The following is a 26606-nucleotide window of genomic DNA, read 5'->3' as shown; positions in this document are numbered from 1 at the left end:
TGGCAATCAAAAAATGCCTACCCCCACCTGATTTTGGCTACTTTTCACGTTTTTCCGATTTTTTACTCATAAACAGTTTTCAAAGTCGCAGGTAGGTTAATGCAGTTTATAAAAAAATAGCAATGATTTTCGGTGTTTGCCTCGCAATCTAAATCTGACGTCATTTTCCCAACTATTCGACACGTGATTGGCTAGAACGTTTCGTCGACGTCAGATTTTAGCTTGTCACCCACAGCTGATCGGGCACCTTGTTATGATAGAAGTCAGTGTCTTCAGTTCGACAACAACACATTAATATAGATGTGGGTTGGTTATATTTTGAGGTAAGTTTGTTTTAAATTATTTTAGCCTTCTGCCGAGGATCTTGGATAGCCATTTCATTCACGATTATGAATGTAGTCTGAAGAGAAAGCTGCATGTTTACTTAAAAAATGTGGTTATTTACACATTTCGCTGTCAACATGATGTGGTTAGTCTGTTGAAACTTCCTTTTGAAATAATTTTTCACGTTTACACTATCTTACTTGCTTATAAACAATCCAAGCTTTGTTGACTATTGCCTATACAAATATAATTTCACGTCCACATTTTGCAGACTGACCAGGGATGCATTCATGCGGGTCAAATGTTTAAATTTGGGAAACCATGATCAACCATGCAACGTGTTAAAGGAGTAGAATTTGTTAAAATGCCCGATCAACAAGCCGGCTGAGGCCCACCACCTTTCACCTATGCCTTAAACCTCCCCCCCCCCCCCACCCCCACCCCCCCCCACCCCCCCACCCCGCCCCGCCCCGCCCCCAAGAGCATTTTCTTTAAAGATCTGTAAGGAATATTTGTACATGAATCTTAAAACTGATCGCATTTACACATGATAAATCATTTCTTATTCCAATTTATAACATATTGTAGAAGTAAAACAAAAGTTTATTCAAAATATATGCATGCATTACTCTGTGCATCATACTTATGCCTCAGCCTGCTTTTAATCACACTGTGGAAGCATTCACATGAGATATTATATGTGAGAAATATTATTTATTATCATGGCCATAATTTATTAACAACTTTTCATTGATGGTTTTGAATCTGATGCTACATATTAAAGTCATTATAGTATTATTTTAAATCATCCCTTTTAGTGTACATTTTGAGTTAAGTCTGCTAATTGATATTTTATCGTATGTTTTTATATGTTGTGATGTTATGCTATTGTTTCAGAAAAAGGGAGAAGGTTTGGGCCCATTAAAACGTTTAATCCCGCTGCAAATGTTTGCACCTGTCCTAAGTCAGGAATCTGATGTACAGTAGTTGTCGTTTGTTTATGTAATATATACGTGTTTCTCGTTTCTCGTTTTGTTTATATAGATTAGACCGTTGGTTTTCCCGTTTGAATGGTTTTACACTAGTAATTTTGGGGCCCTTTATAGCTTGTTGTTCGGTGTGAGCCAAGGCTCCGTGTTGAAGGCCGTACTTTAACCTATAATGGTTTAATTTTTAAATTGTTATTTGGATGGAGAGTTGTCTCATTGGCACTCACACCATATCTTCCTATATCTATTTACTGCAGGGTTTGTTACTCGTGCTGTGTGGATGCAGTAGAATGTGTCCCCGTGCTTGTAGTGTATGCCCTTATATATTTCAGTTATTGGTTGTTTGCCTGTGAGAGAGCTTTCACATGTTTATTTCTTTATTGTTTACGATGTTGGGATGTATTGATACTCATCCACGCCTGCTATTTTTTTTCTTATTGCCCCCTGCTATGGTTTTTATTAGATTTCTTACAACCACTGTTTTTGCCCTGTGTTTGTTATACATGTCAGTTTTGTTATATTTAAGTCCATACGTCGGGCCTTTTATTACAGTTTTTGTAAGAGTTCTTTACTGCACTCCTAATTATTCCCTATTCCGTAACTGTGATCCTCATTCAATGTTACAACCTCCGGTCTTTTGTATTGATCCTATACCCCTATTAAATTATCATGATTTTACGGAATGGAAAAAATATTATCAACAACACAACTTCTAGGTTATCTACGTGCATAAATAAACGTATTGGTAATGCCACTACAGCCAGATTATTTAACAAAAATGCACGTGGATATCCACAAATTTTCCCGTGCAATGCCAAAAAATGACTAACTTGTTTTAGATTAACTTCTCAAAATACTATAAGGTCAACAGTGAACGGGAGAACCTTTTCGCTCTCCTTTTCCTGTGATATTACCTGAAAAACTCAAAACCTAATATATGTGGTAACTTGAACCCAACCTAAGTGTGGTATTCAATATGTGGGACAGACGGGACGAGAGTATTTCAGAAGAAATCAAGAACATCTATACCGCTTTCGTAGACCCAAAAAATTCAAAAGTTTAGTATATCAGCATTTAGATAAGCATAATCATAATCTGAAATATATAAAATTCCAACCGCTCGAAACCGTTCAAAAACAACCAGGGGAATCACACAAGCAATTTGAAAAATCACGCGAAGTTCGCGAATTGTTTTGGATAAAAAGACTTCAAACAGCTTATCCTCTCGGTCTAAATGATAAAATATTAGGGCAGGGGAACATATCTAAAACTCATATCGATGTCATTAATATTGTTGATAAACGACTTAGAAATAATAGGTCTCATGGTAAACGCAAGAACCGCAATCAACGTATTAAATATCGTATAAATTATACACTTGCTGATCTGTTATCTATAATAAAGAATAATGGCAGACATCAAGTATTATGCAAACTGGGTCAGATACCTATAAGTAAATTATATGCTATTTTTCTTGAGTGTGATAAAATTTCTTTTTTTAGCCCATTTTATGAATACACCCGTATTATTACAGCCTTTTGTCATCACAGGCTTTTTCCTATTATTGATAAACCTGAAAATCGTAAACGACATTTTCTCAAATTAAAATATATAAATAGAGGTATTGATTTTATTAATTTGTCTAGCATATTCAATGACTCTTCTGTCTATAGCTTAATACCTCCATATTTTGATAATATAGAACAACCCATTATTTCGTATTCTTATAAAAAACCGAGCAGAAATTTGATTTTCAATTATACGTCAATTACAACAGACGTCAATATAGAAAATAATGTTCCTTCCACTTGAGATTGCGAAACATCTAGTTTTAAATATGTTCCCTATGGTCATGTTATCACAGGAGACCTCAACATAGTCGATGACCGTGAAGTCATAACTTTTCTAAAGAAAGGACCGAAATACCGTCCTCCATCTACAATAGATTGGAAACAGTGTCGTCAGGTCATTAAAGACGCTCTGTCTGCCTATTGTAAAAATTGGTGCAAACGTGAAAAATCCGATAAAAAATCTTTAGACAGTTATTTGAATAAAATTATGAATACTGTTGATATTCGAATATCTCATTTAGAAAACAATTCTGAAATTAATAATAGGAACCATGATATTCCCATTTCTAGAATAAAAAACAAACTCAAGGTACTCGCAGAGCGGTTTGTGTTCGTACCGGCAGACAAGGCAGCAAATAATGTAGTGGTGGTGTGACGCATATACTACACGAAAGTTCTTCAAAACGAAATAATAAATTCCTCTACATTCAGGTCAGTGCGCACCACAGAGAGTCAAATCGTTAACAAGCATACCACTGCCACTGCCCAGCTTAAAGCATCTTCCGAACATTTGAAAGTCCCTACCATGTACTGGTTACCGAAATTACACAAAAAACCATTTAAATTCCGTTTCATCTCCGCTTCGAGTAAGTGTTCTACTACTAATCTATCAGTGCTTCTAACCACCTCCCTTACTACTATCAAAGAACTGGTTATTAACTTTTGTAATAAAGCTTATGAAAATAATGGTATTAATTATTTTTGGAGTGTTAAAAATTCTTTAGAGGTTTTAGATAAAATACATGCTTTCAATGGTCCTTACAATTCTGTTGACAGTTATGATTTTTCTACTCTGTACACTACACTTCCACACAATCTTATAAAGAAAAAGTTTTTGTATTTGATAAAATGGTCTTTCGAAAAATCTCATTGTAATTTTATTTGCTGTAACTCGTTTAAGGCCTTTTTCTGTAACGAAAAAGGAAAGTATGCTAGATACACTTACTGGAAATGTGAGGATATGATTGAAGCTTTAAACTTTCTGCTTGATAACATTTATGTACGTTTCGGCGATAAAGTGTATCGTCAGGTAGTAGGTATTCCTATGGGCACCAACTGTGCCCCTTTAATAGCAGATTTATTTCTATATTGCTATGAATCTCAGTTTATGACCAAACTCAGTAAAGACCCATCATTGTTACATTTGGTTGATACATTCAAAAATACCTACCGTTATCTGGATGATATTTTTTCGTTGAATAATCCAGAGTTCTCTAAATATACTTCAGAAATTTACCCAAACGAACTTACTTTAACTAAATCTAACATAAACAGCAGCAGTTGTCCTTTTCTAGATTTAGACATTTCAATTTCAAACGGGAAACTTCACACTAAAATTTACGACAAAAGAGACGATTTTTCATTTCCTATTGTTAATTTTCCTTTTTTAGACGGCGATGTGCCTTTGGCTCCATCATACGGTGTTTATATATCGCAACTCGTTCGGTTTGCCCGTGTGTGTTCTGATGTCATAGATTTTAACGAACGTAATCAATGCATCACTGGTAAATTGTTGTGTCAGGGATTTCGATACCATAAATTACTTAAAACTTTTACTAAATTCTTTCATAGATACAAAGATTTGATTAGTAAATTTGGCTATACCTGTAGAAAGCTTATTAAAAATGGTATTTCTCATCCTAAATTTTATGGTAATATTGTACTTAAAGCGAGGAAATCACTATGTGATCCTTGTAAACTCATCGAACCTTTGAACAAACTTATAAGTAAGGGTTATCGTACCAATATTGTAATTAGATCTCTGAATATAGTTCACATTGGCACTAATATTGATTTTGTCATTAGCAAATTAAAACATAACTAAATTTCATTATCTTTTGAGGCGAGATGTATAGGGGACACAGCCACGTTAACTTTTATTTCTATAGAAGTCGCTCTTCACTATACTACTACCTGTCGATACATTTATTTTTGGCATTGCACAAGTCATGTCTTCTTTGACTATTAATGACGTTAAAATACTAAATCCCTGTGATGTGTTTTAGTCGATTTTAGTCTCTGATGCATGATTTTTTACTATTAATTGGTTTTGGCTTTTAACTAGCTGTCAGTAACTGCGAGTACTCTCAAATCGTATTTTCTTGTTAATTCGACCTGTTGATACTGTTTATAATGCTTTTTTGTCATTTTTTATTTATATGGATCTTGGCTGTATACCAGCTTTGATTATTTGTAATATCTTCAATTTTTCACTTATTCTTACAACATTTGTATAAACTTCAAGATTATAAAAAAACGTTTTTTTTCTAAAGTGAACATTGATTGGTTAAATATTTCTCAGTGTGTTTGAATTTATTTGATAGCCTTTTGGTAATGACTGTTTGTCTCTAATATTTAATTAACTGTGCATTTGTATTCAGATATCGCAGATCAAATTTATTCGTTCTTTGTGTAATCATACATTTTTTGATTGAGTTAAGTCTGCTAATTGATATTTTATCGTATGTTTTTATATGTTGTGATGTTATGCTATTGTTTCAGAAAAAGGGAGAAGGTTTGGGCCCATTAAAACGTTTAATCCCGCTGCAAATGTTTGCACCTGTCCTAAGTCAGGAATCTGATGTACAGTAGTTGTCGTTTGTTTATGTAATATATACGTGTTTCTCGTTTCTCGTTTTGTTTATATAGATTAGACCGTTGGTTTTCCCTTTTGAATGGTTTTACACTAGTAATTTTGGGGCCCTTTATAGCTTGTTGTTCGGTGTGAGCCAAGGCTCTGTGTTGAAGGCCGTACTTTAACCTATAATGGTTTAATTTTTAAATTGTTATTTGGATGGAGAGTTGTCTCATTGGCACTCACACCACATCTTCCTATATCTATTTGAATTTTTTGTCTTTTCAATTTCAAACGGGAAACTTCACACTAAAATTTACGACAAAAGAGACGATTTTTCATTTCCTATTGTTAATTTTCCTTTTTTAGACGGCGATGTGCCTTTGGCTCCATCATACGGTGTTTATATATCGCAACTCGTTCGGTTTGCCCGTGTGTGTTCTGATGTCATAGATTTTAACGAACGTAATCAATGCATCACTGGTAAATTGTTGTGTCAGGGATTTCGATACCATAAATTACTTAAAACTTTTACTAAATTCTTTCATAGATACAAAGATTTGATTAGTAAATTTGGCTATACCTGTAGAAAGCTTATTAAAAATGGTATTTCTCATCCTAAATTTTATGGTAATATTGTACTTAAAGCGAGGAAATCACTATGTGATCCTTGTAAACTCATCGAACCTTTGAACAAACTTATAAGTAAGGGTTATCGTACCAATATTGTAATTAGATCTCTGAATATAGTTCACATTGGCACTAATATTGATTTTGTCATTAGCAAATTAAAACATAACTAAATTTCATTATCTTTTGAGGCGAGATGTATAGGGGACACAGCCACGTTAACTTTTATTTCTATAGAAGTCGCTCTTCACTATACTACTACCTGTCGATACATTTATTTTTGGCATTGCACAAGTCATGTCTTCTTTGACTATTAATGACGTTAAAATACTAAATCCCTGTGATGTGTTTTAGTCGATTTTAGTCTCTGATGCATGATTTTTTACTATTAATTGGTTTTGGCTTTTAACTAGCTGTCAGTAACTGCGAGTACTCTCAAATCGTATTTTCTTGTTAATTCGACCTGTTGATACTGTTTATAATGCTTTTTTGTCATTTTTTATTTATATGGATCTTGGCTGTATACCAGCTTTGATTATTTGTAATATCTTCAATTTTTCACTTATTCTTACAACATTTGTATAAACTTCAAGATTATAAAAAAACGTTTTTTTTCTAAAGTGAACATTGATTGGTTAAATATTTCTCAGTGTGTTTGAATTTATTTGATAGCCTTTTGGTCATGACTGTTTGTCTCTAATATTTAATTAACTGTGCATTTGTATTCAGATATCGCAGATCAAATTTATTCGTTCTTTGTGTAATCATACATTTTTTGATTGAGTTAAGTCTGCTAATTGATATTTTATCGTATGTTTTTATATGTTGTGATGTTATGCTATTGTTTCAGAAAAAGGGAGAAGGTTTGGGCCCATTAAAACGTTTAATCCCGCTGCAAATGTTTGCACCTGTCCTAAGTCAGGAATCTGATGTACAGTAGTTGTCGTTTGTTTATGTAATATATACGTGTTTCTCGTTTCTCGTTTTGTTTATATAGATTAGACCGTTGGTTTTCCCTTTTGAATGGTTTTACACTAGTAATTTTGGGGCCCTTTATAGCTTGTTGTTCGGTGTGAGCCAAGGCTCCGTGTTGAAGGCCGTACTTTAACCTATAATGGTTTAATTTTTAAATTGTTATTTGGATGGAGAGTTGTCTCATTGGCACTCACACCACATCTTCCTATATCTATTTGAATTTTTTGTCTTTAATAATTTGTTTTCTTATGTTTATTTTATATATAGACATAAGATTAAATTAAATATGTATTTTTAATATTGATTCACTATATGATAATAAGTATCTGAAGTATTTGTGTGTTTGTGTAGATCTTTTCAAATTTTAACACACTTATTATAAAACAATTTACATCAACAGATCAATCTTAATTTTGTGTATTTTATTTTACAACCTGGTGTGTATACAATTGAATATTAATTGAAACCTTTCAGTAATTATTGTAACTTCTTTTGCAGATTGATTTACAACTGGCACACATAAGTTGACAGTTAATGCATTAAGAGTGTAGTTTCTTTAACATCAAATACTAGTATGAGGTCTATACACAATTAAATGTAAGTATCAATTTTATTATAATGAATGATTCCTGCTAGAGTCCTTCAGTTCTATATTTTATATACCATTTTCAATATTTATCTTTATCTATTTTGCCCAGTATTCTCTATTCTTTGTATTTTAACACATCATTATTTTCTTTTATTATCAGTCTTTTCTTTATTTTTAATTTCTCAGCCTTTAAATATTGCACTTTTGCTTAAGGGATTATTACATGATTGGTGTATCTATTCTGAAAACACCATCCAGACCCTCAGTTTAGGTGAATATAATTAAGTTATCTGGTGTAATAAGTCACACCCACCCCATATTGATTATTAAAGTTATATTGATTATTAATAACAAATTGGCAAAGCAATGTGATGGGTAAATATCAGTTAAAGAAAGTTGTATTTATAAACTTTATTGTACTTTTACAGACAATTCATCAATTAAACTTTGTGTCAAGTTTACTTTTAATTCAAAAATAATTAAGGAATATACAATATGTGACAATTTTGACTGAAGTTTTCTATGTGTATCATAACATGAATACCAATAACTTTTAAATGCCATTAATGGTTTACATATTTTTTTCAGTACATGCATGAAGATAACTTGGAGGCAATGGTGTCATACAAGTTAGTTTTAACTATGATAGCCTTACTGAAATTTGAAAAAAGTAATCAAAGAAAAAGAGTGACCACTTCTGTCTTATGAAGATCAACATATATATACAAGGAAATTGTCAGACAATTTGTAACCATGTATGAGGATAGCTTTAGATATATACATGAAAAGAAAGTGAAATCAATGTTTTTAAGATAAAATCTTGATGACATATGACAAAAATATAACAGTGCTGAATATGAAACCCCATGCCATGTCACATGTAATTTTGGAATGCAGCAGTTTTCAGTATGACACTAAAAGGAAAGATTTCATTACTGTTAAAACTGACTCTTGAACATTGAAGACAGAGAAATAAAGGTTTTACATCAGAGGAAATGACTGTGCACTTCTTTCTTGAAGGATCAACACACAAAAGGAAATGTTCATATCATTATGCATCATGTGCAGTAGTTGAGATAATTTTGGATATATATACATAAAACTGTGAACTAAGTGATAATTATAATTCAAACATCATATGTGGTACCTGCATGTACTTACTGGTATATATATTGTAATTCACAACATGTTACATGAATATATAGGAATATTCTTTGCATGATACATGTGAAATAAAAAAAAAACACAAGTAAAGGAATAAGGATTTATCTAGTACAGCATTATCATATAAAAACCAGCAGAATGATATATGTCTACATTTATTATGGATCATGGAAACCTACAAGGATGTATATATTGTGTGCATTGTTATATCAGAATTATCAGTTTTAATTCAATGTGACATATACTTTTTGTTTTAATTTTGAGAAAACTTTTTGAAATGAATGAAAAATTATAAGTTTCTTTGATTTTGAAACCTTTGAAATATCAATAGTCATACTTGTATGTAATAGGCAGATAATACTCATACTGAACTCAATGCTTTCACATGCATACAACTTTATTGAATAAACAAATAGTTTTATCTCAAAGAAATTTCTTTTTTTAATGAACAATGAACATAGCTCTAGAAATCATTGCTTATAGCTGATATAGTTTTAAAAAAAGGACCCATTCACACATGTGATGTGACAGTAACTGATCCTTATAATTCAGTGATTTAATTAAAAATGTTTTTAAATAAAAAAAAAACATTGAAAAAACTTGAACAGGGCTGAGCAGATAAATATTTCTCGTAAAACATGAGTTTGACAGAAGCCTTCAAGGGGCTTCATACTACCATGCAGTTGTGCTTGTTAAAGTGTTTTCCCTATCTGGAGAATCATTTTGTTTTAGAAATACTGTTTTGCCGTTCGTCTTCACGTTATTTCACTAATCTAAACCTTGGTAATCTAAAAGTTGTAAAGACCCTATGATATTAAAATTTAAGGAAGTAAGCAAGATAATTCTTTTGCAATCGGCACACGTATATGTATGTGTAGTTAGAAATGAACATTTGATTACGAAAACCCTTACAAAGTATAACGTCAGAGTACACCCCCCCCCCCCTTTTCTCTTCGTATGCATGGTGATTCTTTAAAGATTCATGAACAACTTAAGTATGAAAATGTGAAAACAACAACATTATTTTACATCTTTAATCTGTTAATCTCTAGTCAGAAACTATCAAAATGTCAATTATTTCTTTCCCGGCATTTTCACACCGAAAAGGGGAATAATCCATCTGTCATGATCTAAATCAATTGGGTTACACTAAAGACCTGAAAGTGGACCTGATTTTTGAAGCTTTTTGGAATTATCTAATGTGGTCTTGGGAGTGATCTTGGGTTATCTTTGGAGTTAGCTTATGCACTCTTGGACGTGTTCTGGTTCATCTTGGGAGTCACCTCAAGGGGTGTTACTCAAGGTAATTTGATAGTTCCAAAGCCAAAAACTGAACTGTTTAAAAAATCTTTTGCTTATTCTGGATCAGTTTTATGGAACAGACTACCTTATGAAATGCGTAAAGTGCAAAACACTTATTCCTTTAAACAAATTATAAAACAATACTTGAGACAGTCCCAATATTCAGTTTGAATTCAGTCTGAAATGATTGCAACTATTACTCTTAGAATGTATGATTTTAATGATTTGTATATACGGTCTATTTACTACATGCGATCTGTAACTGTTTTATATCTTTAAATCATGGTACATGTACATTGAACTATTATGTCTATACAATTGTGTTTATATGTTGTATGTTTGCTTTTTTCTCTTATTATTATCATTTTTTTTATACTTGTATTGCATACATGTATATGAGGGCCTCAGGGAAGATTAGTAATTGTAACTAACTGTGTTTACCCTCTTTAAATAAAGAATTTATTATTATTATTACCTCTGTGGCCTTTAGTGAAAGAACTGTGGTAATCTTGGGAATTATCTTGTGTGATCTTGGGAGTGATCTTGGTGTTTGTTATTCCTACTTACACCCATAATACAGTAAAGATGAGTCCTCAGAGTTGACCTGGTCTATTCTATAGTTAAGGTGTTCTTTCCAATCTATCCTTTTATCTCTTCTGTCTCTAAAACCTTCGTCCTTCCAACCACTAGCTGTCACTTGCCATTGATCGGCTGAAAAACAAGGTACTATGCTCTGTTAATAACAAATGTCAAAATTTCACTGACCAAAATATTTGGAACAATTAAAATACATAAAGACAAATCCACAAAGCTTATGACAGTATAAAAGTTGATCAAAGATAATATTGTGTACTTAGTATATTCTTTATAGTGGCTAATCCTAATGTGTATTTCTACCCACAATTATGGACTTTAACCATGTTAACGGCCTTTAGCATCATAGAATATAGAAATACAATTTATTTTACCACTGACAATATTATACTTTTTACCCATTCATAGACTGCACTACAGCAGGCAACATGATAATCTTATAAATCGAAGCCACAAATCAGTAAACTAAGACAAATGCTAAAACATGACTTCCAAGAGACTGCCATTTCAGAAGACCACACATCATTTGAACACATGCCACATATAAAAAAACCACCTTATCCAAATGCTTTATAAGAGTAGTGACAACCAACATTAAAGTCCTCACCAAATTGAGAACTACGTTCCACACAACAAGACCCTCTGTAAGGGAAATAATCTGTAGTGGCAACCAACATTAAATCACTCACCAAAATGAAAACTATGTTCCACACAACAAGACCCTCTATAAGGGAGATAATCTTTAGTGACAACCAACGTTAAAGTACTCACCAAAATGAGAACTACGTTCCACACGACAAGACCCTACATAAGGGAGATAATATCTAGTGACAACCAACATTTAAGTACTCACCAAAATGAGAACTACGTTCCAAACAACAAGACCCTCCATAAGGGAGATAATATGTAGTGACAACCAACATTTAAGTACTCACCAAAATGAGAACTACGTTCCACACGACAAGACCCTCCATAAGGGAGATAATATGTAGTGACAACCAACATTTAAGTACTCACCAAAATGAGAACTACGTTCCACACGACAAGACCCTCCATAAGAGAGATAATCGGTGGTTACAATCCACATACTCTTACTCAGTCTTCCACCCGGCAAGGTAATAGTAGCCTCTATAATATAACCTTGGTTCTGTGCAAGTCCTGCTTTCATCACAAACCATCTGTTGTTAGTATCTATTAAATAAAAGGAAGGATCAGTTATTCAAATGGTTTGGTCTTGCACAGCTAGTCTAGAAAGTTTCTTAAAAATTGGGTTATAAATAAACATTCAAATATTTGTTAATATATAAATAAGAACAAGTGTGTAGCAGAATATAGTCAATCTCTTAAGACAGTGTTATTAGATGTGTCAATACCTGATGTGTCACTGCATTTATATTTAAATATTGCTTTTAAAGACTATTTATATATCATCTTTTGTGTATTTACCTTATACTTTGCTCTGAAACTAATAATTTGAGTGTAATTGTGTTTTAACGTTTGCTTATATTCAGTAAGTGTATGTTAATTGAATCTCATTTATGAGGAATTAAAGACAAGAATGAATGAATGAAAATACAAAAAAAAAAATCATCTGATCATGACCTTTTTCATATTTGTTGCAATGCTAATCAATTTTGCTGTTTCTGTCTTTATGTGAAATTATTAAAGTTATTTTTTATAAATTAAACTTTTGCTTAAAAATATTTTTTTTTTTATAAAATAGAAATTTCAAGTGTCATTAAATACATAAATTAAAAAAAGAATTGAACTTTTATTGTAAAGCAAAAAAAAACATTAGCAAATACGTTTAAATCTATTTTTAAACTATGATTATTATCAGATATCATATTTTGACGTAACTCAGTCATTTAAATATTTACTGGTTACCTAGAGCAGGTATAAACCTGTCTTAATTACCTTTCTGGTATGGAGACATTTATCGGAAAAGACACAGAAAAGAAAGTAAAATTAAACAGATAAAGTGATATCTACTTAAATCAACAGGTACAATTTATATTTTTATTTTGGGTATTAAGTGTTTGTACATCTAATATTGTTAATGTAATATCATTGGAGAATATTGTACAAAGTGAATCAAGGGATAATATTTATAATTATTTCCTTTAGAGAATGTTACTGGCATATCTAGTAAACAGTTAACATAATAATGATTGATTGATTAGTGTTTAATAATATTGAAAATGTGTACCAAGTTAATTTGACAACACAAAATATAATAAAAGCATCATATCTTAAAATGGATCAATAAGGCATTATATATACACTAGTATACTGTGACTTTGAATTCTGGTGTCGAGGTCAAACATACTGACTCAAGCTGGACAAGCTTTCCATTATCCTTATTTTACATTCACTTAACCTAAAGTTAATTCAACAATTCAAGGTAAATTATCTTAGTTACCTGGTCATATATTGACACAATTATTATTAAGAAGTCTTTTCTACAGTAATTGATTGTGAGGGGTCAATCATCAAGTTTCACAAATATAATTTATCTATAAACTGACCAATGTGGACTGTACCAAATTGGCTTATAACATGTGATTTGTACATGTTTAGGTCTATAACTGACCCATAAGGAGTCAACTCTTATAGAGATGACTGGACATCGAAGCATTAGTTAAATAACTTATGATTTTACATTTTTTGGCCTAACTGTGGACTGTACTAAGAATGTTAAATAACTTTTCTATATGTTCAGGTCATGGCATCCAGTAAACCTAGCCAAGCTATCAAACCAGAATGTGACAAACATGGTCAAGACCTCATTTTGTTCTGCCCCGGTCATTTAATGCCTTGCTGTGATGAATGTATTTCCACCAGCCATTCAAAATGTACAGGAATAACAAGTTTAGCAGGTGTTGTGGAGAAAACAAAAATTGAAAATTCCAAGGAATCTGTAGAAACAAACATAAATTCTATCTTAAATCTATTGGGAACATTAATCAACAACAAATCCAAAAACATTAAAAGAGGAGAAAATCAGTATAAAGACATACAGAAATCAATTAAAGAAATAAGAAAGGAAATAAACAATCATTTAGACCACCTGGAGAAAAAGTTATCCAAAGAAATTGATACCATTTGGAATCAGGAAAAAGCAAGTGCAACTGATTTCATCTCTGAAATTGAAGAGGAAAAGAAAAACTTGAAAGAAATAAAAGAACATTTACAAACAGTCACAAGGAATACTTCTAAACTACAATCATTTCTTGGTGTACATCAGATTGATCAACAAGTACATCAATGTCAAAGATATGTTGAAGATCTGAATGATGATGAGAGGATCAAAGAAGTTGACATCAAAATGAAGAAAAATGATGAAATAGAAAAAATACTGAGCAAGTTAGAATCATTAGAATCCTTAGGAGAAGTCATTGTTATAAAGACAGAAGTAGCCATGAAAATAGAAATAAGTGTGGGAACAGAACCACAAGTACCATTACAAGAACAATCCAACATAAACAACATGACCATGAATATAGAGACAAAGATAGAGACCAACATAAAGAAGAGGATCAGTGACATAATTTGTCTGATGGATGGAAGAGTTATAGTAGTGGAACAGTGGGGTAAAGTTAACCTACTTACTTCTGATGGCAAACTACAGAAACAGTTACCTATACCTGGTGAAGCCTACAGTGGTACACAGATCAATGAGAACACTATAGCCATAACTTATCCTGATGAGAGAGCCATTAAGATCTTCAATATGGAGAATGAAACAGTTACCAAAGTCATCACATTAGACAAAGCATGCTATGGTTTATCATTCTCCAATAATTCTCTGGCTGTAGGTTTGTATGATAAAGAAATCCGTATTATAGACTTGGAAGGAAATACACTGAAGTCAATACAAGTAGAGAGTGAATCAGCACTGGATGACCTTGTTTACTGTAATGACAGAGTAATCTATAATGACTGTGATGGTAATGCTGTAAACTGTTATGATGGATCAGGTAAACAGATCTGGAGATATAAACAGGATTTATCAGGACCAAGTGGACTTTGTATAGATACTTATGGTAACATCTTTGTAGCAGACTATTACTCTAATAGAATAATAGTGATATCAAAAGATGGACAGAATAGTAAAGTACTGATTAATGAAGAGAATGGACTGGAGGCTCCTTGGTGTATTTGTTTTAAACATAATGAGTCTTCAGGTTTTATTAGTGATTTTAAAGGCAGACACTTGACAAAATTTATTTTTTCTATAAAATAACATAGTAACACTCATGATCATGAATCTTATGATAAAACATCCTGGTGAAAGAAATATACAAAAACATTGGTCACTAGTCATGATATTTGGTGTGAAGTTTGAATATGAGAGGCAAGTGCACATAATTATATAACTTGTGTAAATTTTGTGTTTAGACCTCTGAAACTATTATAAAAAAAGAACTAATCTGAAAAATGCAGATAAAGTTGTATGTCCCAGCAGAGAATTATTTCAGTTGAATATATAGGCTGTATATTTTTACCTACAAGTGTTTATATTTTAATTAAGTGCATTTTTGCTTAAATTATTATAAGAATTTAAAGCAATATTAAGATAACTTTGTTTGTTAAGATTAACAGGAGATTGATAAAATATGAAAATGAACAATTTGATAACATTAATCTTTACAAAAAGTATTATACATTGTACACTATCAAATACAGTACATGCAGATCATTGTGTATAATGTGTTTGACAAATACAATCATTCCTTAAGACTTTACTTTACTTTTTTTTCTTTTTTTTCTCAATATTTAAATCCAAAAAATCAAGACATACTTTAAACATATATCTTATATATATATCTTTATATTTTACTACTTAAACAACACAAATTATATATTTTTCATAACCTGTGCATTTGTTATATTAGATAATTCTGTTTTATAATCTTAATGGTAAGCTTCTTTATTGATATTACTGACATAGTATATAATTTTTTCAAGTATGGAAAATTGTATAAATAATACGAACAAAAACTAACAGCTGTATGAGTTTTGATTTCATTATATTAATGTGGCTGGGATAAGGTACCAGTGCTTGATGTTTTCCACTAACAAATGTCCAGATTTCAATAAATTATGATAAATTAAAAAAAAAAAAGACTTAAATACTTTACCTGTGTTTATTATCATAACTTATGTGCATTGAATTTTATTTAAACCTTAAAATTGAGAATGGAAATGGGGAATGAATTTTAATGTGAGTATTGTTATGCTTTACTCTTTTGCATTGGCTAGAGGGGGAGGCTTGAGATCTCACAAACATGTTTAACACCACCTCATTTTTGCACCTGTCCCAAGTAAGGAGCCTCTGGCCTTTGTTAGTCTTGTATTATTTTAACTTTTTGTTTCTTGTGTACAATTTGGAGTTTAGTATGGCGTTCATTATCACTGATCTAGTTTATATCCAGCTGAAGGACACCTCCGGGTGTGGGAATTTCTCACTGCATTGAAGACCTGTTAGTGACCGTCTGCCGTTGTCTGCTTTATGGTTTGGTTGGTGTCTCTTTAATTCATTCCCCATTTCCATTCTCCATTGTAATGTGTCAAAGAGACAACAACTTAACCATAGAACAGACAACAGCAGAAGGTCACCAACAGGTCTTCAATGCAGCGACAAATTCCTGCACCAGGAGGTGTGCTTCAGCTGGCCCCTAAACAAATACTATATATACTTGCATGTTATTAAGAATTAAGTATTTTTTTTAAATATCTAAAACAATAAATACAGCATAATGAAATACCGGTAATGTGAAAGTCTTCGAAAATATTTTTTTGAATTAGTCAAATTTTTAAATTATTGTTTTGTTTTTTTCATTTTGTCTCATATTTTTGTCTATATTTTAAATAATGGTCTTTAATACTTTTGAGGATTAATTTTTTTACAATGACACAATGTAATATTTAATTCTTATGTGTTGTAAATATTTGACTCTGTTAAATATAACTATAACTTTGTATATTCTGTAGAGAGATAATATTATAATGCAAGAGTTATATGACAATTCTATAAGATGAACTGTTAGAGAATTTGTCCATGATTATACATTTTTAATTAGCTATATTTAATATTTTAGCAAGTTGAAGTCTTAATTAATTTCTTCAGGCTGATCAAAGTAAAAGTATGACTAAGATATAAAACCTTCCATCATGATGTCAATGTAAATGTAATGAGTTGTAAAAATGCTTTTAGTGAGCCAAAAAAATAAATGCTTTGCTTAAGAAAAAAAAGGATGAAAGACTCAAACAGACAGGATGCATAAAATGTGTTTAAAGTATATTTAGTGGAGAATAGTCTAAAGTGTACATATACAGGAATGGAAAAATGGAAAATATGGGATTTTGTTTTAATCAAGTTCACAACCACTATAGTTTTGATTTTTTTTCTGAGGTATGACTATTCAGTTATCTAGTAAATGGGGTAAAATTGCATAGTAACATAGGGTCACTTCAATATATTTACAATGTTTACACATCTTGGATGAAAACTGTAGGGGGAGTTATTATTCAAAACTGATTTTGTCTTCTTGTTTTTAAAGTGTTGCTAAATTTGACTAGTTCTTAAAGGTTAGAAAGGAAAATTGGGAAAAAATTCCTGCAGCAGTTCCTTAAAAGTGGGTTGACAATTTTATATGCATGTGATCAGGTTTTTTAATTTGTGGTAATATTCAAGTCATATATTTGATCTTATGAAAAATAGGTGTCTAATTGTTTCAACAACAATTAAGAAAGAAGAATGTAAAACACTGGATGGAATTGGTTGGTAAGAATTATCTTTTGAATAGTTAAATGGGCTTAAAAAGTGTTCATCAACTACAACTTGAAACTTTCATTTTGGCGATAACTAACATTGTGAAAAGACCACACCCTTCAAAATAAGCATAGTACAAAGGAACATAATGTTTTGGGGTGTAGGGTCATCTAAATAGGTTCTTGTTTCTTCTTTTGACGTAAAAATAATTCGTTTGTCTAAACCAAGGTAATTAAAAAATAAATAGATGTTGTACATGAATGAGGTGTGATACTAAAAAGATGTAACTTTCTTGTTTCTCAATGGGTTTTTTAATATGTAGACTCCTGATGACTTGTATTGTAGGGTTTATGTAGTAAACTTTGGTGTACTTAATTAATGTCTGAAACTATGTACATTTACATTTATTAATAAACTTGTAAATATTTTAGTATACTGTATAGTGAATAAAACTGTTAGAAGCATGTTGTATTAAACTATTGATATATATAGAATGTCTGCCAATGAGAAAATTATCTACTAGAGACCATATGACGTAGAAGTTAGCAACTATATATATTGTTTTATATGTCACATACACCATTCAAAAAAAAAACTATACCTCATAGATAAGCTACAATAGGCTCAAACATGCAAATGTAAAACAATTCAACTAGAAAATTTGCAGCCCATTTTATGTTCAAACACCATAAATAATAAAGGGCTGCGCTTAAGCAAATGATATGCCCGTTGCTCTTTTAACTTGTCCCAAAATTGGAAAATCCCCCCTTTTATAAGCATAAAAATTCATAACACAGAAATGTTCCATCTGAAATTTATAAAAATTGAAAGGGAGCTTACATCAATAGATATAAACAATTCATCAAAGTTTCATGGACATTGGTGAAAGCCTTTTTGAGTTATTGTCCCAAGTTTAAAAAATCCCCCTTTTTTTATGAATAAAGCCCCATAAATCCAAAACTTAAAATCTGAAATTTATAAAAATTGAAAGGGAGCTTACATCAATAGATATAAACAATTCACTAAAGTTTCATGGACATTGGTGAAAGCCTTTTTGAGTTATTGTCCGAAGTGTTGAAAATCCTCCCTTTTTTATGAATAAAGCCCCATAAATCCAACACTTAAAATCTGAAATTGAACAAAAAATGAAAGGGAGCTTATATCAATAGATATAAACAATTCACTTAAGTTTCATGGAAATTGGTGAAAGTGTTTTTGAGTTATTGTCCGAAGTGTGGAGGATGGACCCCCTTTTTCATAAATAAAGCCCAATCAATCCAAAACTTAAAATCTGAAATTAAAAAAAACGAAAAGGGGCTTACGTCAATAGATATAAACAATTCACTTAAGTTTAATGGAAATTGGTGAAAGTGTTTTTGAGTTATTGTCCAAAGTGTGGATGACTGACGGACAGACGGAGGGACAGACGGACGGACAACGGTATACCATAATACGTCCCGTCTAAAAGACGACGGTCGTATAAAAACAAAAGTATCCTATACAGTCTCCTGACTGCCGACAGCCACATACAAAATTGGACATGGCTAAAAATGTTCATGGACATCCAACCATTGCCCTGACTTAGGACAGCGGTGTAACAACACAACGTATGTGTATCCATCTTTTCTTGGTCTTGTAACAGTAAACATTAGAGTGAAAAGGCTGAAATATTTCAACTGCTTGACAAATTATTACTTGTGTTGAAAGTCAGGTTTTTGAAGGTTTAACTTTAAGGTTCACAAGATATAAACCTCAATCAATGCACCATGAAAATGAGGTCAAGGTCAGATGAACCTACCAGACAAACATGTTAATCTCACAATCTTCCATACACCAACTATGGTATAAATTCAGAAATGAATGCATGCATTCACTACTGTGAAATACTGACTAATGGTAAAAAGTGAGATCTAATTATTAAATGCAATGGCAAAAATTTTGCTGAAGGAAAATCACTACTTAAATTATGACAGCCAGTTTTAAAAACAACATACCAACATGCCAAATAAACTCTAAATTTACAGTAATTGCTCTATTATTTAAAGTTTCTGATAAACTAAAAAAAACCATGAATCAATCTTAACATTGACCAATGAACCGTGAAAATGATGTCAAGGTCATATGACACTTCCAAAACAGACATGCATGTACCCCTTACAATCATACCATACACTAAATACAGTTTATCAATTGCTTATAGTATTTCAGAAACCTATCAAACCAAAAATATTTACATTAGCCAACGAACCACAAATCATAGGTCATAGGCATATGAAACCTGCCAGTACATGTACACCTTAGTCCTTAGAAACATTCCATGCACATGATATGGTTGACCTATTGCAATGGGCTGCATATCTGAGATATGGACTTAATCACTGATCAATCAAAGGTTAAGGTTAAGGCAGAGCTAGTGCTAGGTCAGATGATATGTCTGATAGACATGTTAACACCTTGCAAGAATCTCATATACCTAATATATTTATCCTATTAATCAAATTATCAAGTGGGTGAAATAAAAGGAAGTCAATAGGTATAATTTGTATTGCCTGATATAAATATTTTTTCAATATATTACAAAATACAATATATCATAAATAATTAAATACACAAATGAAAATACATAAACATAGATATATAACCAAATTTTTTGGCAAACATCCGCCACTATGAATTTATAAAAGGAAAAAAAAAAAATTTAACAAGGGAGGGAGGGTGGGTAATTTCAACGTAATATCAAATTCAAAAATGTAAAGAAAACACTTTGCAATAGTATAAATAAACAATTAACAACAAAGGAAAAGTTTATATCCAATAAAAAGAGCGAAATAATATAGTGAGTAAATTTAATGCAAGAGTTTATACTAATGAAAATCTAGTTTGAACCAGTGTGATTACTGAAGTGTAAAATATAAATTTCACTGTTTTGCTAATTAAATAATTTAACTCTTAAATTAAACCAATTATCAAGTGGGTGAAATAAAAGGAAGTCAATAGGTATAATTTGTATTGCCTGATATAAATATTTTTTCAATATATTACAAAATACAATATATCATAAATAATTAAATACACAAATGAAAATACATAAACATAGATATATAACCAAATTTTTTGGCAAACATCCGCCAAGCCTGCAAGGCCGCCAAAAAAAATTAAAGATAAAATAATAACTATCAAAACAGTTATAATGATGATAAAAACCAGACATACTATCATCACTCTTTTTTCTCACTTCAAATAAGCTCCATCCTTTCAAAATGTGTATAGATAATGAAAGGACAAAACAGCAAACCAACTCAAAATATATGTAGATCTTGAGTAGTTATAGGAAAACCAGCATCATATTCAGGATGCAAGTTCTCTGAAAAGAGAAAAAAGAATAATTACAGTAAACAATATACATGTATGAAGTAAATAAAAAACACAATTGTAACACATTACAATTTATATACTCTGATGCTTAATAATATTGATTATCTTTTTTCTGAAAAGTTCTGTACCAGCAAAATTTAAATGAAGCCCATCTCTCGGAGCAAATAAGGAAGCATCTGGAATATTGTCGAGTAAGAAACTCCTATACAAATTACAATATAATAAATTATTTCTTTTACACAATCTTTTTAACTCAGTATTAACTTTATTAACTTTAGCTCCAGTTTTCATGTGATCAACTGGTCTAGGAAGAATAGAAGTAAAGATCAACTTAGCAAATGTCATCTTTTTTAACTTGTGAATTAAATCTCCGAAATATGATATAATAGTATCTACGGATTGAGACGAAGAAATATTATTAGTACCAACATGAACTATAACGAAATCTAATGAAATTAAATCTACTTTCCCAGATGAAATTAACTCAGTAAGACGACCAATAGTGGCACCAGGAAAGGCCTGAGTTGTACACCCATCTATTCCACTAACATATTTAGGTATAGACGCTGACACAATGGTCGCCCTTTTTTCAAAGAAATTCCCTGTAAAAATTTATAATAAAACATCTGAAATATGTGCCGTCATCTTTTCTGCTACTGAAATCTTATCATCTAATGAAAATTTTAAATATCTTTTATAAGCATCGCTTTTCCAATCTCCGTACAATTGAATTAATTCAGTAGGTACTTCGGCTGCAAAAGCCCAGCTAGCCCCCCCCCTCGCCTAAAACTATGTGTAGAATATGAACAAGCATCTAAACCAATCTCAGTAATTAACTGTCTCAATATTGTCTGAAATTGTCTATACGTGACAGGTACACATAATTTATGTTTTATAAAACAATAAGCTGGACTCTTATCAGAAGTACAAACTAAAGACTTCATATTCAAAAAAGCTTGAACGGGACACAATGGGGAATCTGGTATCGAGACTAAAGGTATCAATAATTCTCTCTCACCAAACTGAATGGTTTTCGACCATTTAACACTTATCAATAATAGCTTACGCTTACAATCAAAAATAATACTATCCCTACAAAGCTGCTTATTATGATCAAAAGTAGAAATGGAGTCTGGCACCAAATTAGATTTTCTAAACATTAGAAAAAAGGCATGTAAAAATAAACACCATATAGTAGCATCATATGCACTATTCATATCCAGCTTCTTATAAATTTGAAGTAAAATGTGCGGAGTAATTGGCAAGGCCTGTTTTTGACAATGTGCCTTAATTCTACATAAACCTCTTAATACTAATCTCAAATGAAAAGCTTCAAACTGTGGATATTCTAAATCTAACAGTAAATGCAGATATCTTACTGAACTAAGATAATTCTTTATAGAGTCAACAGATTTAAAACTTCTACTTAGAAACTGTGCATATAGTGTCAAAACATGAACTGTAGCAGGAACAGGCATAAGTTCAAAATATATACAAAACATAAAATATGATTCTAACTGAGTTTTCTTATTTTTATAAGTACTCTCCGCAAAAGCATGTTTAGCAGAATCTTTACATTGAAACCGCAGAACCTCTAACTCTGTAAAATAAATTACCAATTATTTAAAAATGAAAAATCTGACATGATAACTGGTACCTCTTCATATCTATCTACTGAAATAGCTGACTTAAATAACTCTCTGTATTTATGACTACAATGCCATCGAGACAAATAGTCATATCAACGTAATATCAAATTCAAAAATGTAAAGAAAACACTTTGCAATAGTATAAATAAACAATTAACAACAAAGGAAAAGTTTATATCCAATAAAAAGAGCGAAATAATATAGTGAGTAAATTTAATGCAAGAGTTTATACTAATGAAAATCTAGTTTGAACCAGTGTGATTACTGAAGTGTAAAATATAAATTTCACTGTTTTGCTAATTAAATAATTTAACTCTTAAATTAAACCTATTAAAAGTGAGAATTTTAAATGACAAAATAATCACATTTTTTTTAAGCAGTCTTTCACTCAACTATGAAAATGTGGACAATGAATTATGATGGATGTAAAGTTTGTAACATAAGATATCTGCATACCAGGTATGAAACAATTAGATCTGTAACTTCTGAAATTTAAAGCTATACACATAGTACCATTTTAGTAGCAGGTGAGACAAATAATGATAATATTGGTTGGGAAATCATTATTTAAGTGTCATACAATTCTTTTTAAAATGTTAACAAATTCAGAGGCTCAAATTGTAAAAATTTTCAAAGATTGTACTTTTCTGTTGACATATTAGAAGCAAGCTGGTGATTATGAATACAACATAAATTTGTATTCAAATTTACAAACATAATAAATACATTACTACAACTAATACTGGTGAGTAAAGAGAAAATATTCTGGTGAAGAGGTCCTTGTTTATGTCCATCATACCCGACAGAGGGTATTTACAGCAAGAACATTATAAACAAGAATGTGTCCAAAGTACATTTTTTAATGTTCTTAAAGAAGGTATGACTGTCAACCTGCAACCAAGTGATACAAGTCAGCAGCTAGAGGTCAATGAATGGCCTTCAACCAAGTGATACAAGTCAGCAGCTAGAGGTCAATGAATGGCCTTCAACAATCAGCATTAGTCAACTTGCAACCAAGTGATACAAGTCAGCAGCTAGAGGTCAATGAATGGCCTTCAACAATCAGCATTAGTCAACCTGCAACCAAGTGATACAAGTCAGCAGGCTAGAGGTCAATGAATGGCCTTCAACAATCAGCATTAGTCAACCTGCAACCAAGTGATACAAGTCAGCAGCTAGAGGTCAATGAATGGCCTTCAACAATCAGCGTTAGTTGACTTAATACTAATCGTTACATAGGACAATCATTCTATTGAGTATGTCTGGTGTTTCTTCCATCTTATCTTACTAACCTGATAACATCATGTCTTGCCAGTTAGGATAATCTGCCACTTTTCTGGTATCAATTGGGAAATGTTTGAAATCCCATGAGAACTTTGCATCCGTCAGTTCTGACATTGTACATGATGGACAAACTGCTACCAGAGACAGTATAGAAGTTGTGGCTGTTTTCTTCATACAGTTTAAACGACATCTTAAATTTAATTAGAATTTTTTATTAAAATGGTTTCCAAAACTTATTAATCAATACTTTTATTTAAATATAAGTTCTTACATCTTGGCACAGTCTAGTAGATACCTTTCTAGTTACACTGAAAAACCCAGGGTTTCTACATGGTCTAGCTTGTTATATTTTTTATACAATCACTATTTATTTATTGGGCTATAAGCTAACAAATTTCATAAGTTACTAATAATAAGTCTCAGTGTAAAAAACTGTATTCCCTGTTATACAAAGTGTATACATACATATATGAAGGGCCTGTAGAAAAAGTACTGTGAGTTTGCTGTCAGAAGCTGTCGACAATCTTGAATATCAATGTATTTATAAACTATCGATAGCACATGGGTTTGTTGTTATATTGGGAACATGTGTTCATGTTAATTATTATATTTAAATTATTTTAGTATAACAATAAGTCGCCTCAACAAAGTTAAGAGTTTAAAGTTCTTTGTATCATCATAGCACCGACTGGTCATTCGCAGTAAAAGTTGACATCAACATTTTCATAGCTTGATCCTTCGAAGCTCATACTTAGTGCATTAAAGTCCACCTCCCTCTACACCCCCCCCCCCCCCCCTTTATGAACATATTTGTATAAGTATTTAATATTGTAAACACATTACATTTTTTCTGCAGATCTTAAAAAGAACGTTATGTTAATATTGTTTTGTGATATGAAAGATTCTATTTCATTATTTTTCATTGTCGATATGTTTGTTCATAAATACTTCATTAGAGTTCAAGGTCACAAATAAGAAAATATTATCATTTAGTTTGGTTTGATTTGTACTATAGTCCCAGATTGGTTTGATGTCCACTGTGATGACTGAGTGATGGAACTAATTCATATTAATTATCTAATCCCATTGGTCTCTCCGAATTTGAGTTATTCTTAAAATAAAAGTACACTTATTGAGACAAAACAGGGATTTCTCATTTAAGCCTGCACTATTTTCATGAGTGTTTTTTCCCAATCCATTAGAAATATTATGTTTTCTGTTTACTGTGGTAGGAAGCATTATGTTAAGTCTCATAACATATATTAAAGTTAGGGTTAGGGTTCATAACATTTGTTTAGAGTTAGAAAGCTAATAAACAAAACAAAAATCAGCACTTTTTTTCATTTGCAAAGGGGCATAACTCTAAATCAGTTAAAGTGATACCACCAAAATTCAAAGTTGATCTGTATTTTGTGGTAATAATAAGTAAAATAAAAAATAATACTGAACTCCAAGGAAAATTCAAGATGGAATGTCCCTAATCATATGTCGCATTCAAATGATAAAACACATCTTCTTCTTGATCTGTGTTTTGTGGTAGTTAGCAGTATGTATAAGTTTCAGAACATTTGGTAGAAGCAAACTAAATTTAGAGAACAGAAACCAACTTTAGGATGTACTGACAGACAGGCGTATAGGGGTAAAATTAGTGCCCCCTCCAGTATGATGAGGGCATAAAAACAGACAAAAATCATTGATTCTGTCAGTTACTGAAAGCTATCTCAAGCCAATAACAACTTATTAATAATTCAAGTTTTTACATCCTTAAGAACTTACTCTAATTCTAGTTCTGGTGGATCTCCGTCTATAGTCTGAGCATGTTGTACAAAGTATCCGTACGATCCTTCAAAGTAGGCACGCAGATATATAAGATAACCAACTCCATTAACCACGTCCTGTCTCTGTACCTGTAACTCAGCATAACCATCAGCCTTACGACTAAAGTGGGCACATCGATTGTCATCCACTAAACAATACAGCCAATTGGTATAGTTTTTCTCTATCATTTCTAACCTATTCCAATCTACTTGGTCTATTCTAATCATAATGTTGTAAAAATCTCTCAAAAAGTCAAGGTAGAAATGTTCAAATTTGTTCCCTGTTTCCCTAATGTACAATTGTAGGAAATCATCCATTTTGATATAATCCACTAGTTGTAACCCCTTCTCCATTATGTCAACATAAGATGCATACGTATTAATGGTAAAATTCAAGGTCATCACGATTATCTTTAATTGTTTTTAACCAATCATCTAGGACTATAAGAAATGGTGAATTAGTTGTCAAATCTTCTATAGGTACACCTTCAAAGTTGTAAAGGCTTAACATTGTTAAATAACTATCTGAAAGAAGGTCAAGAAAATCCATTAAGTGTTCAACGAATTAAGACCCCTCATAGAAAAGGTCATTAACTAGCTCATTAAACTCATTCCTAACTACCTCGTTATCGTCTGGTAGAACTATCTCCTTGAATATCTTTGGTTGAACATCTTTGTACAGTTCTTTCATATATTTAATATGGAAGAAAT

General features: G+C 31.5%; 2 protein-coding genes across 2 annotated transcripts in view; one reads left to right on the top strand and one right to left on the bottom strand.

The window, feature by feature from the left end:
* Positions 1-26297, bottom strand: part of LOC139489370 (polycystin-1-like protein 2) — a 73529-nt gene extending 47232 nt beyond the window's left edge. The window contains exons 1-5 of the mRNA XM_071275680.1: positions 25855-26297; positions 24087-24268; positions 12010-12183; positions 11764-11796; positions 10966-11109 (exon numbers count right to left, since the gene is read on the bottom strand). Of these exons, the coding sequence (XP_071131781.1) occupies positions 10966-11109; positions 11764-11796; positions 12010-12183; positions 24087-24268; positions 25855-26297 (976 nt within the window). The remainder of the gene's footprint in view (positions 1-10965; positions 11110-11763; positions 11797-12009; positions 12184-24086; positions 24269-25854) is intronic.
* LOC139490483 (putative leucine-rich repeat-containing protein DDB_G0290503) lies at positions 12904-15238 on the top strand. Its single transcript, XM_071277256.1, has 2 exons — positions 12904-12996; positions 13715-15238. Exon 2 carries the CDS (start codon positions 13718-13720, stop codon positions 15236-15238), a length of 1521 nt encoding a protein of 506 aa, XP_071133357.1. The 5' UTR covers positions 12904-12996; positions 13715-13717.
* Positions 26298-26606: the final 309 nt, after the last annotated feature.

Source organism: Mytilus edulis, chromosome 9, assembly GCF_963676685.1.
Source record: "Mytilus edulis chromosome 9, xbMytEdul2.2, whole genome shotgun sequence".
NCBI classification, from domain to species: domain Eukaryota; kingdom Metazoa; phylum Mollusca; class Bivalvia; order Mytilida; family Mytilidae; genus Mytilus; species Mytilus edulis.
This window is presented reverse-complemented; position numbering and strand designations above follow the sequence as displayed.